This window comes from Chamaea fasciata, unplaced genomic scaffold (genome assembly GCF_029207755.1).
Source record: "Chamaea fasciata isolate MVZ Bird 193981 ecotype frontalis unplaced genomic scaffold, bChaFas1.0.hap1 SCAF_25, whole genome shotgun sequence".
NCBI lineage: Eukaryota > Metazoa > Chordata > Aves > Passeriformes > Sylviidae > Chamaea > Chamaea fasciata.
The window spans coordinates 5804367-5818965 of record NW_027094110.1 but is presented as its reverse complement, the minus strand read 5'-3'; the positions used below and the strand labels follow the sequence as shown (position 1 = coordinate 5818965).

The window sequence follows — 14599 nt, the reverse complement described above, 5'->3', positions numbered from 1 at the left end:
ATTGAAACTCACGGGAGAAGAATCGTTGTGTTCTGTCTCAGTCCAGGAGAGAGCCTGAGCAGTTATCCCAACTGGGAACTGGTGGGCGGCAGAGGGCTGCTTCCCAGACATCTCCCCAGGCTAAACAAACCACTAGCAAAGCCAAACCAGCACATGGAATTACTCCAAAGCAGGAGGGTTACCAATGTCGAGCGGCTGGTCAGAGTGCGTTCGGACAGGGGGCTGCTGCTTTCTCCGGACAATCTCCACAATGAGGGATGAAGAAAGATGCTCAAACTCCTTCATCATTATGACTTGATTAAAATGGGATTCCTTCACCACAAAGTTCAGGCAATGTTCCTTAAAAATACACCAATATTAATTAAGAAATTTATGGTATATTTGAAGTCATCTTAAAGCATCCCATACATGCTACATGTTACATATGCCATCGGCCATCCTGTCCTTTGAATCTCCACATGGATCCTGCAGCAGGAACTACCCAACACTGATATCCTTATTCTTCCTAAATGACTGTTTAGGCTCCTACTTGAACAGGGAATTCAGGAAAATTCTAAGCATCTAGAAAAATTTGACTAGAAATATTAACAAGGAAGATATTAACTGCCCATTGGTATCTCAGGAGATACCGAAAACTTCCTGGAGATAATGAAGATTGGTTGCTATCTCATAATAACTTTTAACATAATTAGACATCAAAAGTTAATTAAAAGGGTGAAGAGATCTTAACGCTTGACACTCTCCATCAAGGGTACAAAGACCTTACAGGATTCCTTATGTAGGTTTTGCCTGAACCTTTTCCATAAACACAACAGTTCAAGAGCTCTGAAAAGTTCTTGTGTGATAAACTTCTTACAAAAATCACTGTGATGAAAAGGGGACAAATGAACCAGACCTAATGCTAAACAGTTAAGAGACAAAAAATGGGCATTTCATTTCCCAGCATGAACAAAGGCTTCCCCTCAGGACACTTTCATAAGCAATAAATGCAATCTACACCAGCTCACCATAAGGTGGGTACAAGTTCACCCAAAGAATCATTACTACTGCCTGTTTCTGTCAGTTTATTTCACCTGGGATCCAAAGGTATCTGTCCGGACTCACCTGTGAAACATTTTAAGTCATGACTGGGATGCCAGAAAGAGCAGCTTTCTACAGAGGACCCACCCATGAGGATGCACCTGAGCAGAGAGGATGCCAGCTCAGGGTGATCCTGCCCGACTGCAGCCATGTGCGAGAGCCCCGAGGTCACTCCAGAGGGAGCCAGGGCAGGTGGCGGCACCAGATCCACCAATGCTTTAGCTTCTGGGCAGCTGCTGCCATGCACCAAAGGCTGTGCTGGCTTTTACACACTTGCTGCTGGCCTTGCTGCTTCCTCCTGGAGGCCTTTCCTCGCCCAAATCCAGTGCACACACAGTTCCTGAGGAAGCGCTGGTGCATACCCATTTCTCCAGCCTCACTGTGCTTGCAGCCACCAGTAATATGGTCACTGGTGTGCACAGGCTGAACATCATCAGCATGGTCCTGCTCTGGCTCTGGGACTGGGGGCAGGAGCTGCTTCCCTGCAGGTTCAGCTGAACTGGATCTGGGCACTGCTCTGGGATCAGCACATCCAGCCCCTCTTGGGCTGCAGCCAGTGGGCAACTCCACCCTGATTGTTACCGACACCCAAAAGCCTCGCACCCACCACAGAGACACAGAATCACTGCCACACTTTGTTCTTCAGTGCAAAGGCCTGAGAACAGAGTTTAGTTTTTCCATCTAGAAAATGAAAGAACCTATCTGCAGTGTCACTATATATAATACAGCAAGACCAGGAAATGCACTGGTTCCATCTTGCTGCGGCAAGAGTGAACTGATGAAGAGCCAAAGTCACTCTGCCCTTGACATTCTACAAAGCAGATACGCAAAAATATTGAGCAAGTATTGAGAAAGGCCCACATAATATCACAAGCCACAGCAGGACAACCCATGCTAAATATACTCAAGCGACTGTAATTAATGGAATGATGAATTTGCAAAAGCTGATACCTTTGGCCAAATGTTAATTACATAAATTTTATTTTAAAAAAAATTTAAAAATGTATCAGTTACTTTGTATGCAGAATGTAATTCTGATACAGTAGAGTGATTACCTTTAGCTGATCCAGCTGAAGCTTGTTAGCATTCTCACACACAATGAGCACGTTCTGCAGATCTACAGATGCTTCGATATACTGAAGGCAGAGCTGTTCCAGCCGAGAGAGCTTGAAGTTTAAGGCCAGTTTGTACACATCCATAATGAGTAACACATCCTGCACATGACCTGAAATTGCAAGAGGGAAAACTGCTGGAGAGCTCACAGAACAAAGAGAGGAACCCTTCTAAAAGTATTTTTATATCAACTGGAGCAATCGGAATAGTAGAACAGGCAGCAGCTGGAATATTTTTATAGGGAAAAAATTTCCATTCCTGGTTAGATAAAATCTGAATCAATACTAGAAAAAGAGGTTCAAATTTGAAGCGTGCAAAAGCCAATCCAAAGGATTTTTTAGACAAAGATTTTGTGACAATCTGGATCACAATTTTCTGAAACCCTCCAAAGAAAGCAAAGTTTCTAAAATCCCTGACAAGCCCTGGAGCTTGCAGCCCAGTTTCTCAGTGTCCAGCTGCCAACAGCCCAGCCAGAGTCCTTGGGTTTTACACATTACTAACAATCAGCTCCCTGATTCTGACAGACCCTTATGAAGGTACTCTGTGCTTTCACTCTGCTTCAGCCTGAACAGACCCACAGCTGGTCTTCGAGGGCTGAAGTGAGAGAGGGCCATAGGGGCCCCTTGTAGGCCACTGCAATGGGGCTACCGGAACACCAACTCAAGGAATAATCCCCCATGGCCTTTGCTTTCCTCACAGGAGATCTCTGCCCATCTGCTCTAACTGCTTTTTAATAGAGAAAAGCCCTCTCACATGTCACGTGCCTTCCCTGTGTCTAATTGGAAAATCCCATTTGAAGAGCATGCCCAATTCCATTAGCTCAGCCTCTGGGTGGCTCCCCAGGGTGCTGCTCTCTGAACTGAGAGGAGCAACTAGGAATACAAATGGGCAGGGCAGGGCCCATGGAGGAGCCCAGCAGAAGGGGGAGCACCAGAGAGAACCTCTCATGGGCCGGGAAGAGGGGCAGGCTGCCTGGGAAGCCTGTAACAATGGGAAGAGCTCAGGGGTCCAAGACTTCCCTTGGCCTGAGCCTGTCCCCAGGTGATGGTGTCAAGGTACTGATGGTACCAGTAAACGGCTGGGATCGGGATCTGACAATGTCAGCAGAATCCAGGGAGCAGGTCCCTCATCCCCAGTCAGTGGAACCATTCTCAGACAGGCCTCCTCCACAGGGAAAGCCTTGGCACAAATGGACACACATGACTTTGCTCCTGAGAATTATCTTTGCAGAAAGGGATGAACTTGGAGTGAAGCTGAAGCAAAGATCAGTGCTGTGACAGAAGCAAAGGTCAGTGCTGTGACAGCTGCACCCCACTGAACTTCACTGTGCTCCATGGCTGCAGCTCACCCAGCCCCAGCAGCTGGAGTTCGTTGCTGTATCCAGACTCACTCCCATTGCCCCACATCCCTCACCACTCATACAGCCAGGAGCTGCACTCCCTGTGTGGGAGTTGCAAGTTCTCTGGCTATTACTTCCCCAACCACAAGTGTTTTTAACTCAGAGAACCTTAATGAACATGTAAAATGGATTTTTCCTTTCTTGAGGCATTCCTTCAGATCGGATTTTTAACAGGTCATAAATACTGGCTTGCACACCTTTCTGTGTGGGCTCAGTTTAAAATGGATGAAAACAATATCAAATAAATCAAGCCAGGATAAGATACATGGTTCTTCCAAGCAGGATGCTATGATGTTCAAAATACCACAATATTTTTGTTTGTGTTTCTTTACAATTGTTTGGAATGATCAAGAACTTGTTCTTCCTTGATATTTGAACAGAATTAGGGAAAAAAAAAAGCATGGTTAGTATGCTCTCATAAAAATCTGCTTTTTGTTTAATCTCAGAACAGGACTGATCACCTGCAAATGCTGGATCCCGCTGTTTCCAAACACATCTGCCCCCCTCCCCTCCCTAGTGCCAGTGTTACTTCACCCTGCTGCCCTACCTTTGCGGGGATACTTTATCTTATCTGTGTACAGGAACTGCATGAGCACCTCAAAGGGCTGGGCCTCGGCCTCTCGGATGGGCACTTCCAGCAGTGGCTGCAGTCGGCACAGCTTGACATTCCCACCGATCCCATCCTTCTGGCATGTGGTGTGTCCCTCCTCTTCAATGTCTTGCTTTGATTTCTAATGAAACAGAAAAACCACCCAAACATGGCACAAGCCTGTGCCAGTTCACACAAGTTACCACTGAATCAGAGGATCCTTCTCCTTACTCCACATTCTTCAAGAACCAGGATCTCTTTAGCTTCAGGATTATCTTTAAGATAACAAGGAATTCATACGTCTTAGACTTACTGTTCCATCTCCTGGGACACACATGGATCAAAACACAAGTAAGCTCCTGGATACAGGTCAGAAGCAGGACATCAGAGCAAGGGAGGAATGAACTGCACTGAACTCACATTTCTGCCCACAGCAGGAACAGCCTCACTCTGTGAAGGAGGGACAGGTGGGACCAGATTCCACAAACCCTGCCTTGCAAAGGCAGAGCACAAAGTGCTGCACAGAAGTATTTTAAAGCACTCTCTTACTTCAAGTTTCACTTTGACAGCCTTTCCCCATAGCCTTCCAATGGCAAAACATTTAACTGGGGGGCAGTGAGCCACCCACATCTTACTGCAGATTGTGTGCTACTACCTCCCCAAAAGCCACTATATGCTTGCTGCTGAAAAGCTGGAAGTAGTCAAAATTAATAGACAATGATCAGAGGCACCGGAATTTCATCTCTGGAAAAAGTAAAAAAATACACAGGTCAAGGGAACAGATGCAGCTGAAACCCTCAGCCTTGCCTTTCTTCCCCCTCGTGTGTCTGATCTTGTGGGTCATCCCCATGACACAGCTCTTACCTCCCCCAGAGGGAAGGGTACACACACCTCTCTGGGGCATTCCACAAGATTAGACCTCAGACAGCTACAAGAGCTTCCAAGAACCACACTGTCAAATCCACATAACTGGATTAACTCTGGCTCCTCCATGTTACACTCCTGATACACATCCAGTAGCCTTCGTTAATACTAATGATCCTCTTTATTTTACTTGCTCAAGAGCACCTTAGCATCAGACACTGCTCCCGTCCTCCAGCTGCCTCAGCAGATATTACTTTTCTCCTGACAACCTTATTCCCAAACCTGGGCAGAATAAGCCTTACCTTGCTACAAGGCTACTTTTCCAAAATACTCACCTGTTTCACCCTCTCCCTGGCCTGCATGATTTTCTTTTTCAGCCACTTGCAGCGAGCAGTGACAATAGCAGTGTGCCCTCGGACTCGCTCCTCCTTCTGCCAAAGGCAAAGACAGAAATCACATTCAACTTTTATCCCTGAATCACACAGTCATGGCAGATGGCAAAGTCATAGAAACCTGGGCTGAACCCCAGGTTACAACATATTTCAAGTCAGAGTCAAAGGCAGCCTTACATCTGCTCTGCACATACAGATGAAATTCAACACCTATTTCCTCAAAGGCTAATGGCAAACGCCATTGGGGAAAGAGCCTGTGTCACATTCACTGACTGGAAGCTCCTGTGTCACATAGTGTTTTTTATTCTTGCAGTTGATTTTCTGTTTAATATCCCCTTTTCAAAATATCAGTATGGGTTTTGCTATTGTTTGCCATAATTTATTTCACCTGTTGTTGAGGATCTGTTCTCTGAGCTTTGCAAAGTTTTTTCTTTTTGCAAAAGGAATGCAGGTAAGTTCAAATTTTTCAAGTTTATTTTCAGAAAACCTGTTCTCTGTTAAATTTTTAAACTATTTTCATTACTAGAGAACAATTCCCCTGTACTGCTTTTTCTCATTCTCTTTTATTTCACTAATTAAAAATGGCTCTTGAAATAATAATGGGTTTCCAAACCACTGACCTGCCTTCCAAGGAGGCAACTGGGACCCGGGAGTACAGAGGTCGTTGGTAAATTTTCATACTGCAACTCTACACAACATGCTTCAATAAATTCAGGTTAAGGCAGTGACCCACAGACCTTCTCAGTTTAAAAGTTTTCTCCATTGCAGCTTTAAAAATTTATCTGGATTAGTGAAACTTACTAAACCAGGCAGACAGTTCACCAGTGATTCATTCCCAGGGTTTCTGGCACAACCACTGCACAGTTTGCTTTTTTCCCAGCAAACACACCACACACTAACACCCCCACTGGCACCTCTCCAATAAATTCTACTCACCTCTCCCAAAACAAACTCCAAGTCACTGAACTGTCTGTTTTCCCACAGCCTTCCATAGTCTTCATGGAGAGTGCATTTAGGGTAACAAGAAAACTGAAAAAATAAAACCCCACAGAAGACAGAATGAATTTCAGTGGCTATATAAACTTCAAATCTCAAATCACTCTGAAGCAGAGGAGCCTGAGATCAGATCTCCTCAGGGTCTGCAGCTTCCTCACAAGGGGCAATGAAGGGACAGCTTCAATCTCCACTCACTGTGCGCAGCAACAGGACCCAGGGAAGGGCTAGAGCTGTGTCAGGGGAGGGTCAGGCTGGGTATCAGGGAAAGGTTCTTTCCCCAGAGGGTGCTGGGCACTGCCCAGGCTCCCCAGGGAATGGGCACTGCCCCAAGGCTGCCAGAACTCCAGGAACATTTGGACAACACTCCCAGGGAGGCACAGGATGAGATTGTTGGGGTTTCTATGCAGGGCCGGGAGCTGGACTTGATGATCCTTGTGGGTTCCTTCCAGCTCAGGATATTCCTGATCCTATGATTCTATAACCAAAAGTGCCAAGGTTATATCTACTATCACTGGATTTTCTTATTAACTCAGCCTCAGTGTAGCACATAAAGTAGAATGTCACAAACAAACCAAACACATGCAACAGCTTCCCCCATGGTGAGGGTAAGGACAGATAACACAGCATAATGTGGAAGAATTGTGTCTCATCACAACTTCCAGATATGAGGATTCGGAGGCTGCGAGTCTCACATGCTCTCAGGACTTGTCTGAGGGTGCCATGCAATAAAAATAAACTTGAGTGTACGTGGGATTTAATCTAGTGTGAGTATCCTGAATTTAACATTTTCAGTTCCCATAGTTCTGTGGGATGGGAGTGGGAGAGCTGCAAGGAGATAAAACCACTATACAAAACATTCTGCCTCAGAGCCCTGAACAGGACAGCACATGAAGAGGAACAGCCAATTTTTATGAAATGACATAGCAAATCCCATCTGCTACACTTGCCAATGATTTGTCAAAGTTGTCATGATCTCTGTAGGACTTCAGAAGGCACTAAGTGGCTTGACCTTACCAAAATGTCTGCCCAAATAACATCTCTCAGAAGATTTTAAAAACACACATTGACCTTTGAAAGCTGAATCTGAAATACAGAGTCTGCCTGTAGGAAGGCCATGGACTAAAAGCCATGGAGCTCATGGTGAGCTAAACCAGACACTTCACAGACAGGACTCATGTGGAATGGGAGTGGAAGTGAGTATGTTTATCAGCAAATTACCTGGAACCTGTACATCTCTCCACTTCTGATGTTATTGTCCACGGTGCCACCAAAGATGTACATAGCATCTGAGATAACCGCTGCCGCATGAAAGAGTCTCCCACTGGGTAACTGGGGAAAGAAAATAGGGAAAGAAAAGGACAAAAAAGGCAAGGTAATAAATAAAAGCCTATTCTTCTGCCAAAAAAGAATGATCTGCTATTAACAGATCAACAGTGAGAAGGGAAAATCACAGAATATCTGAATTGGAAGGAAAACACAGGGATTGTTGAGTCAAAATCTTAAGTGCCTGGCCCGTATGGGGATCGAACTCACGACCTCGGCACTACGAACACCGGGCGCTGACCAGACCAATGCAGTCCGGGGTGGCACACTCTCACACTCACCCACACACACACTGTACTCACACACTCACACACACACACACATTCACACACGGACACGCATCCTCAGACTGCCATTTGCAGTAGCTCAGGATTGTTTTCTAGCATGTCTAGAACATATTGTCCAGTCACATTTAGGAATGCCCATTCACTGCACCTTCTAATCAGAGTGGTACCTACACAGGTCTACAAATCATGGCAGTTAAAAATGTATCATTTACACAATTAAACCCAGTGTCATTTTCCACATAAACCCCACACATGCTTCTAGAAATCAGCAGATTCTGCAAATGTGATCACTGTGCAAACTCAGCTTACTCCAAATGCCGTCAGGAACTTGAAAGGTGAAATGATCATCTACCTCAGCAGGACTGAGCCCCAGGCCAGTGAGCGCCTGCCTCCCCCACAGCTTGAAGGGCTGAACCATCTGGCTAAGGCCCCAGCAATGTCCAGTGCCCAACAGGAGCCCAAGGCTGGAGCTGGTGGCAGAGCTGGCACCTCAGAGCCACAGCTCCAGTCTCCATCCTGCCAGCTCTACAGAAAGTAAAGACCCCCACACTGCAGCTATTTATAGGGCTGAGCGATCACACCATGCCTGCAACACACCCCACCTCGGAGCTGCAGCATCAGGTGATTTTTGAAGAGTCACTGCAAGCCAAAGCCACCGTGACCCTCCTGCAGAGGACAGACCACAGCATTTTTACTCATTTCTTCTGAGGCTACACAAAGGTGTGTGAACACATCAGCATATCTCACTGAGAGCTCACAGAAAGGCTTCAAGTTGTGAGAGAAACTTCTTTTTTTTCCCCTAGTTTGATCAGGCTTCTCGTCTTCCAGGCAGTAAATTTCATTAAATCTTTGCCTACAAAATAAAAAGCCCTCTGGTGTAAGAAATCTTTGCTTCTTGTACATATTTATAGACACCACTCAAGTTAAGTCAAACATGAAACAAGATTATGTTTATCTGGAGAGGCAGATTTTCCAGGAAACCATGCTGACTGGCAGTTCCCATTCCCACCAACTCACCCCTCTCACCACAGTATCACACAACAGCCTCATTTAGCCTGTTAGTCACCACACTTCCCGTTACTTGTTCTTTCCCTCAAAGTACGGCTTTTAAGGAGACAATCCCCCAGTCAGTACCTAGGACTGGGTATTTTTCTCAGATGTACAAACCACAGACTTGCTCACCTTAAAAGGCACATTGGCCTGTGCCAGTTTAACAAACCCTCTGGATTCCTCTGGATAAACAAGATGCCTTCTGTATCCAGCATGTTTCATGGATACTTTATCAAGGAAACTTCAGAGTTGGTTCTAATAAATACTGTGATGGGTTATGGAATAACACTGATCTGTTAGTACATCCCTGCTTGGACCCAGTTCCATACCTCTCTGAAAGAGGATGAGATTACTGTCAAATATCATCTCTTTTCTATGGCCTCTGCTTGTTCGTAGCAGTAATCTCATTAACTAAATAAGATGTACTGATTGAAATAATCAACCATATTATAATGGGTTAAAAATACATCTGTCACCTTCATCAACTGGAGCTCCAACCTCATCCCAAAGTAAGATGTTTGCTTGCCAAGACACATTCCCACACAGCTAGGCAGGCTGGGGTAAGCTGTACTGTGACATCTTTCTCACAACTAACTGCAACCAAAACCAAACAAAAACAACTGTTCTAGCAGAACTCAAATGCAGCCCACCTCCTTCAGACTTATTCAGGTCATTTTCCATATATCTTCTTATTTTTTTTAATAAATCATATTTTAGTTTTGCTTTTAATTAAAATAATTCTAAAAATTCTCTAGCATTTAGTTTTTAAAAGCTGCCATTGAATTTAACAACCTTTTTTTTTTTCTCAATCAAAAAAGTCTAACGGCTTTGAAACTACTGGTGCCAGAAAGCAAACATGAACCACCTGAATATTTAATTAAGATGTACTTGCCAGTCACATCATATTCAACTCCAACAATCTCTGTGGAACGCTGTAATGATGATTTTTCTTTTGTAATTGTTGGTACTGGCCAGGGAACCAGAGCTCTGCAGTTACTAATAACTTGAGCAATCAAACAGCTTCACTTTCTAAATACACAGACCACATTTTTAAAGAGAGAAATGTAAAACATGGAATGACAGCCTGGAACAGAAAAGGCCATGTCCAGTTCATCAAAACATTGTGCAGCTGAGAGTTTCAGGGTGTTTGTTTTACTGAATCAGAACAGCAGAATTCAGGCCAGCACAAGCCCCCACGTGGAGATAACAAGGCTGCAAGTGGTGACATTTTGGTGCCACCCACATGGGGAGCAATGCTCGGCCCTCCCAGGACCAAGGATTTGGCCACAGGAACTTTGTTCCAGCACAAGGAAGGAGAGCTGGATCCTCAAGAAAATATTCAAGAGGAAAAAAGGTTAATAGAGCTCAGGAGCACAAACAGCTGGAGAGACACTCTGGTCCCCACATTCCTCATCCACCAATACTAGACACCCAGAACCTGCTTCATCTTGAATTTTTCACTGAGGGACCTCCCAAGCTGCCAAATCCAGCTGGTGAATACACTGACCCCAGGTAGAGTTTATAAGAAACAACTACAAAACACTATCTACTTTTGCCAGCCAGGATGGTCAGAAAGGATGAGAAGAAATGGCTCGAATTGCAGCAGGGGAGGTTGAGGTTGGGTATTAGGAAACATTTTCTCCTGAAAGGGGTTGTAAGCATTGGCACAGGCTGCTCAGGGCAGTGACAGAGTCACCATTCCTGGAAATGTTCAAAGGGTGCGTGGCACTTGGAGATATGGATTAGAGGTGAATGTGGCAGTGCTGGATGGACTTGATCTTGAAGGTCTTTTCCAACCCTAAGAGTTCCATAATTCTGTGATTCTAATTTCATCTGCTGGCACAACTCCAGATGGTCCTGTGTGAATCCAAAGGGATTTGTCTTTCTCATTCCTGGTACATACAGGAATGCTAAAAATCACTGACAAAGAGGCACTGCCAATCTGAATGTATTTGTCAGCTCTAGATCCTGTACTTACCTCTCCATCAATGTGATCTCCTTACTTTATTAACAGCGCCTGACAGAAGAAATTCTGGATTCAATGCTGACACCTCCAATGATGGGGGCTGGCACCCCTCTCTAAGTTACATCGCCCTGTTTCATCTGTTGGAGTAGTTTCTCTATTTAAGGTTAATGAGATTTGCATCTGAGGATCTTTACAAGCTGGAATCTTTGCTTTCAAAAGCAGATCTTGTCAGTCACCTTTGCTTCCCCTTCAGTACACCCTTCCACACTGCTGGCATGACTGAAGCCATCATTTTCAAAATAAAAGTATTTCACAAGTCTTTTTGTCCACTTATTTCTTGTGCTCAGACTCACACTGTAGCCTGTCCAGGCAGCACAAATGGAGTTTGTCCTGTGCTGATCATCAGGGTTCTAATTTGACTCCCAAAGCTGTGCATTAAAGTTGCCTTTTCCTGTGCCAGAGCACCCAGCAAGTATTCAAGTAGGTGAGATTACAGCCCTGAGCATGAGCTCTGGGCCTGAGCACATATACTTTAAAATAAACTCAGTAATACCTCTGCAAATCCCTTCATAAACTCATTGATTTAAATTTTGATCTCACCAGGAACACATTTGCTTGAAGTTCTTAATAAATTAAGTTGAAACATTGTAAAGTAAAATTAAATAGTGAAAGAAGTAAAATGAATCATTTCCACTCAGGGGTCAATAGTAGCCTGCTCTATGCAATTTAGAACTTGCACATGCAGAGCCAACGCTTAAATGGTTCTTGGATTACAGCTTAAGCTAAATAGCTCACGATAAATTGCAAGGGGGAAAAAAAAGAAGCAGAGAAGAAAAGGCATATATGAAGGTGGAATTTCTCTCTCTCTCCTATAATAAGTTTAATTTCCATTTTTCAAGTCTTTTTCACTTTCAAACGTTTCTTTATTTTCCTCTGAGTCTGCTGTAGGTCCTTGTTTAACTGTTGCTATGCTGAAATCTAAACCAAATACATCCCATGATTTTTTTAAACCCTGTTGTCTGGAAGGCACAGTGGGAGCTTCCTCTGGGGCAGATACTCTCTCAGCCACTGCTGGGTAGGACGCCTGGTTACAAAGTTTAAAAACAAACGGGTGCAAAAGTAGAGATGGGAAGCATGAGAGACTGGACACGGAGCAGCAGTCCCCTGCAGCTGAAACTCTGGAAGATTGTCCCTGTGTATCCAGAATATTCAGGGTCAGTCCAGAGAAAGCTCTGTGGTCATGTTTGGAGCCCATCACTGTCATTGAACCATTAACATTTTAGCTGTGTAGTTTTCCCAAGGTTTGTGCAATGACAGAGCCACACTGCAATGAAATCTTTTGCACCAGTTGCTTTTTGTCTGCCCTCTTCCTCTCAATAGCTCTTCACAAATCACAGAATCCGACACTGGTTCAGGATGGGAGGGACCTTAAAACTCATCTTGTTCCACCCTCTGCCACAGACAGGGACACTTTCCACTAGGCCAGGTTGCTCCAACACCCTTCCAGTCTGGCCATGGACACTCCCAGGGATGAGGATGAGAAGCTGAGGAGTTTGCTCACAAGCTAAAATGGTGAAGAGGGAATATCCATCAGCTATTCCCAAGACAGCCTTCCTATTCTGAAACAGCCTTCCCACATTTTGCCTTGATGAAAAAACAGGGCAGATGGATCACCTCAAAGTGACAACCTGTGTTTTATGTCAATGCTGACACTGGAAGAGGATGAAGTAAAAAACCTGCCTTTCTCAGGTGGCAGGTTGGCAGCACACACAGAGCCATGGCCTTGCCCAGCTCTTCTGTACGGCCAGCAGAACTGGGTCAGGGACAAAAATTCAACCTCTTCATATTGAGATTTACTCTGGGCTGTGAGGAGTGCATTAACTATGCTATTATTGCAGGCTGTGACTACTTGTGCTGCTGCACTGCTTATCTTCTCTCTCAGACTCCTTTCTCGAAGCATTTTAATACGTTTCAGCGCTTTTGGTGATAGAAATTTCAACGCCATGGGCAATACTAGGACATTGCTAAAATCAAATCCTCTCCAGTTGTTTCAAGGTGTTCCTTTTGTTCCTTTCTTACTCTCAGCTCCTCAGAAGCCTTCTTATATTTACAGAATAGATTTATAACTGTGTAAATGTTAATTTTCCTTACACTCAGCTATGAATGAGCAGGTATTATGGAAGGTATCAATGCACTGAACTCAAAAGTCAGTAACGATGTGCTCAGATTTCTTTCACAACCTAGGAACATCAATGAGCCCCTCCATCCTTCAGAATCATTAAAAGCTCAAAGACAAAATGAAATAAAAAGACCTAAAGCCATCAACAAACCAACCTGGTGAACCAACTTAAACTAAAAGGTAAAAGCTATCTGTTTTTCTCTGAAACTGCAAGAAAACCATAAGCTACAGGTCCAAATGAGCTGTCACTACTGGGAGATTGGGAGCTGTTGATACCTGAGATGTTTGCACACTGTTACACCAGGCAACAACATCAAATTCAAACAGATGGACAGGCAGAGCTTTGGACAGTCCTTAGGTTCAAGGAGGTTTAAGGATTTAAAATGTTTTTCCATGCTGGGTGCAGACAATCTCTGCTTTCAGACAAAATTGGAACAGACACATGTTAGAGTGAACTTCAAGACACGCAGCTCTACAAATTAAGAGAAGCAGACAAATGCTCAAGGATTTTACTGAGCCTTTCCATAGGCTGTTGTTCCTTTTTTCGGCCTTTCCTTAGGCTGTCATTCCTTTCAGATTATGGCAATGGGAGTCATCCAGTTTATCACTGCAGGTACCCAAGAGTAACCAAAGTGCTGTTTATAACCCAAAAAGTCCCTATTAATTTAAAAAATCTGGCCGGGTATGAACTTTGGGAACACAGCTAGCCATGACCCAGGCAACTGCACTGCTATCCCAAGAAAGTTATGGAGAAAATCTTCCTAGAAGCTACTTCTACCACATGAAGGAGGTGACTGGTATCAGTCAGCAAGGATTTACCATGGGCAAATTTTTCCTGACTAACCTGATCATCCCCTTCAAAACGCTTCATGGGTTATAGGAGGGCACTGCATTCTCAGCAAGTCTACCCTTGATAGCAAATTGTCTGGAGCAGTTTAAAATGCTGGAGGCTGATATTCCAAAGGACTGAGCCAGGCTGGAAAATGGGCCGTGGGCACCTCAGGAAGTTCTGCCAAGTCCTGGCCTTGGGACAGTCATTCCTTGCAATGATACAGGCTGGGGACTGGCTGTCCAGAACACAGCTCTGTAGAACACAGATGTGGTAGACAGGGAGCTGCAGAGGGTTCAACAGCACCCTCTGACAGCATGGCCAGCAGCCCCTCAGCTGTGCCAGCAGGCTCAGGGAAGGGACTTGTCCTCCTCTACTCACTATTTTCAAGTCCCCGGCTGAAGCACTGTGGCCAGTTCTGGGATCCCTAGCACAGAAAGGCACTGACCTGCATAGTCCAGTGGAGGGACACCAACATCAAGGTTGTGATCAAGGGCTGGAGCACAGGATGGATGAGAGAAAAGAAGGCAAA

At 44.7% G+C, this 14599-nt stretch overlaps 1 protein-coding gene across 1 annotated transcript in view; it reads right to left on the bottom strand.

Moving 5' to 3' along the window:
• Positions 1-14599, bottom strand: part of LZTR1 (leucine zipper like post translational regulator 1) — a 35824-nt gene that overhangs the window by 7104 nt on the left and 14121 nt on the right. Inside the window, exons 10-15 of the mRNA XM_066203925.1 lie at positions 7652-7762; positions 6374-6466; positions 5381-5476; positions 4140-4323; positions 2136-2305; positions 183-339 (exon numbers count right to left, since the gene is read on the bottom strand). Coding sequence (XP_066060022.1) covers positions 183-339; positions 2136-2305; positions 4140-4323; positions 5381-5476; positions 6374-6466; positions 7652-7762 — 811 coding nt within the window. The remainder of the gene's footprint in view (positions 1-182; positions 340-2135; positions 2306-4139; positions 4324-5380; positions 5477-6373; positions 6467-7651; positions 7763-14599) is intronic.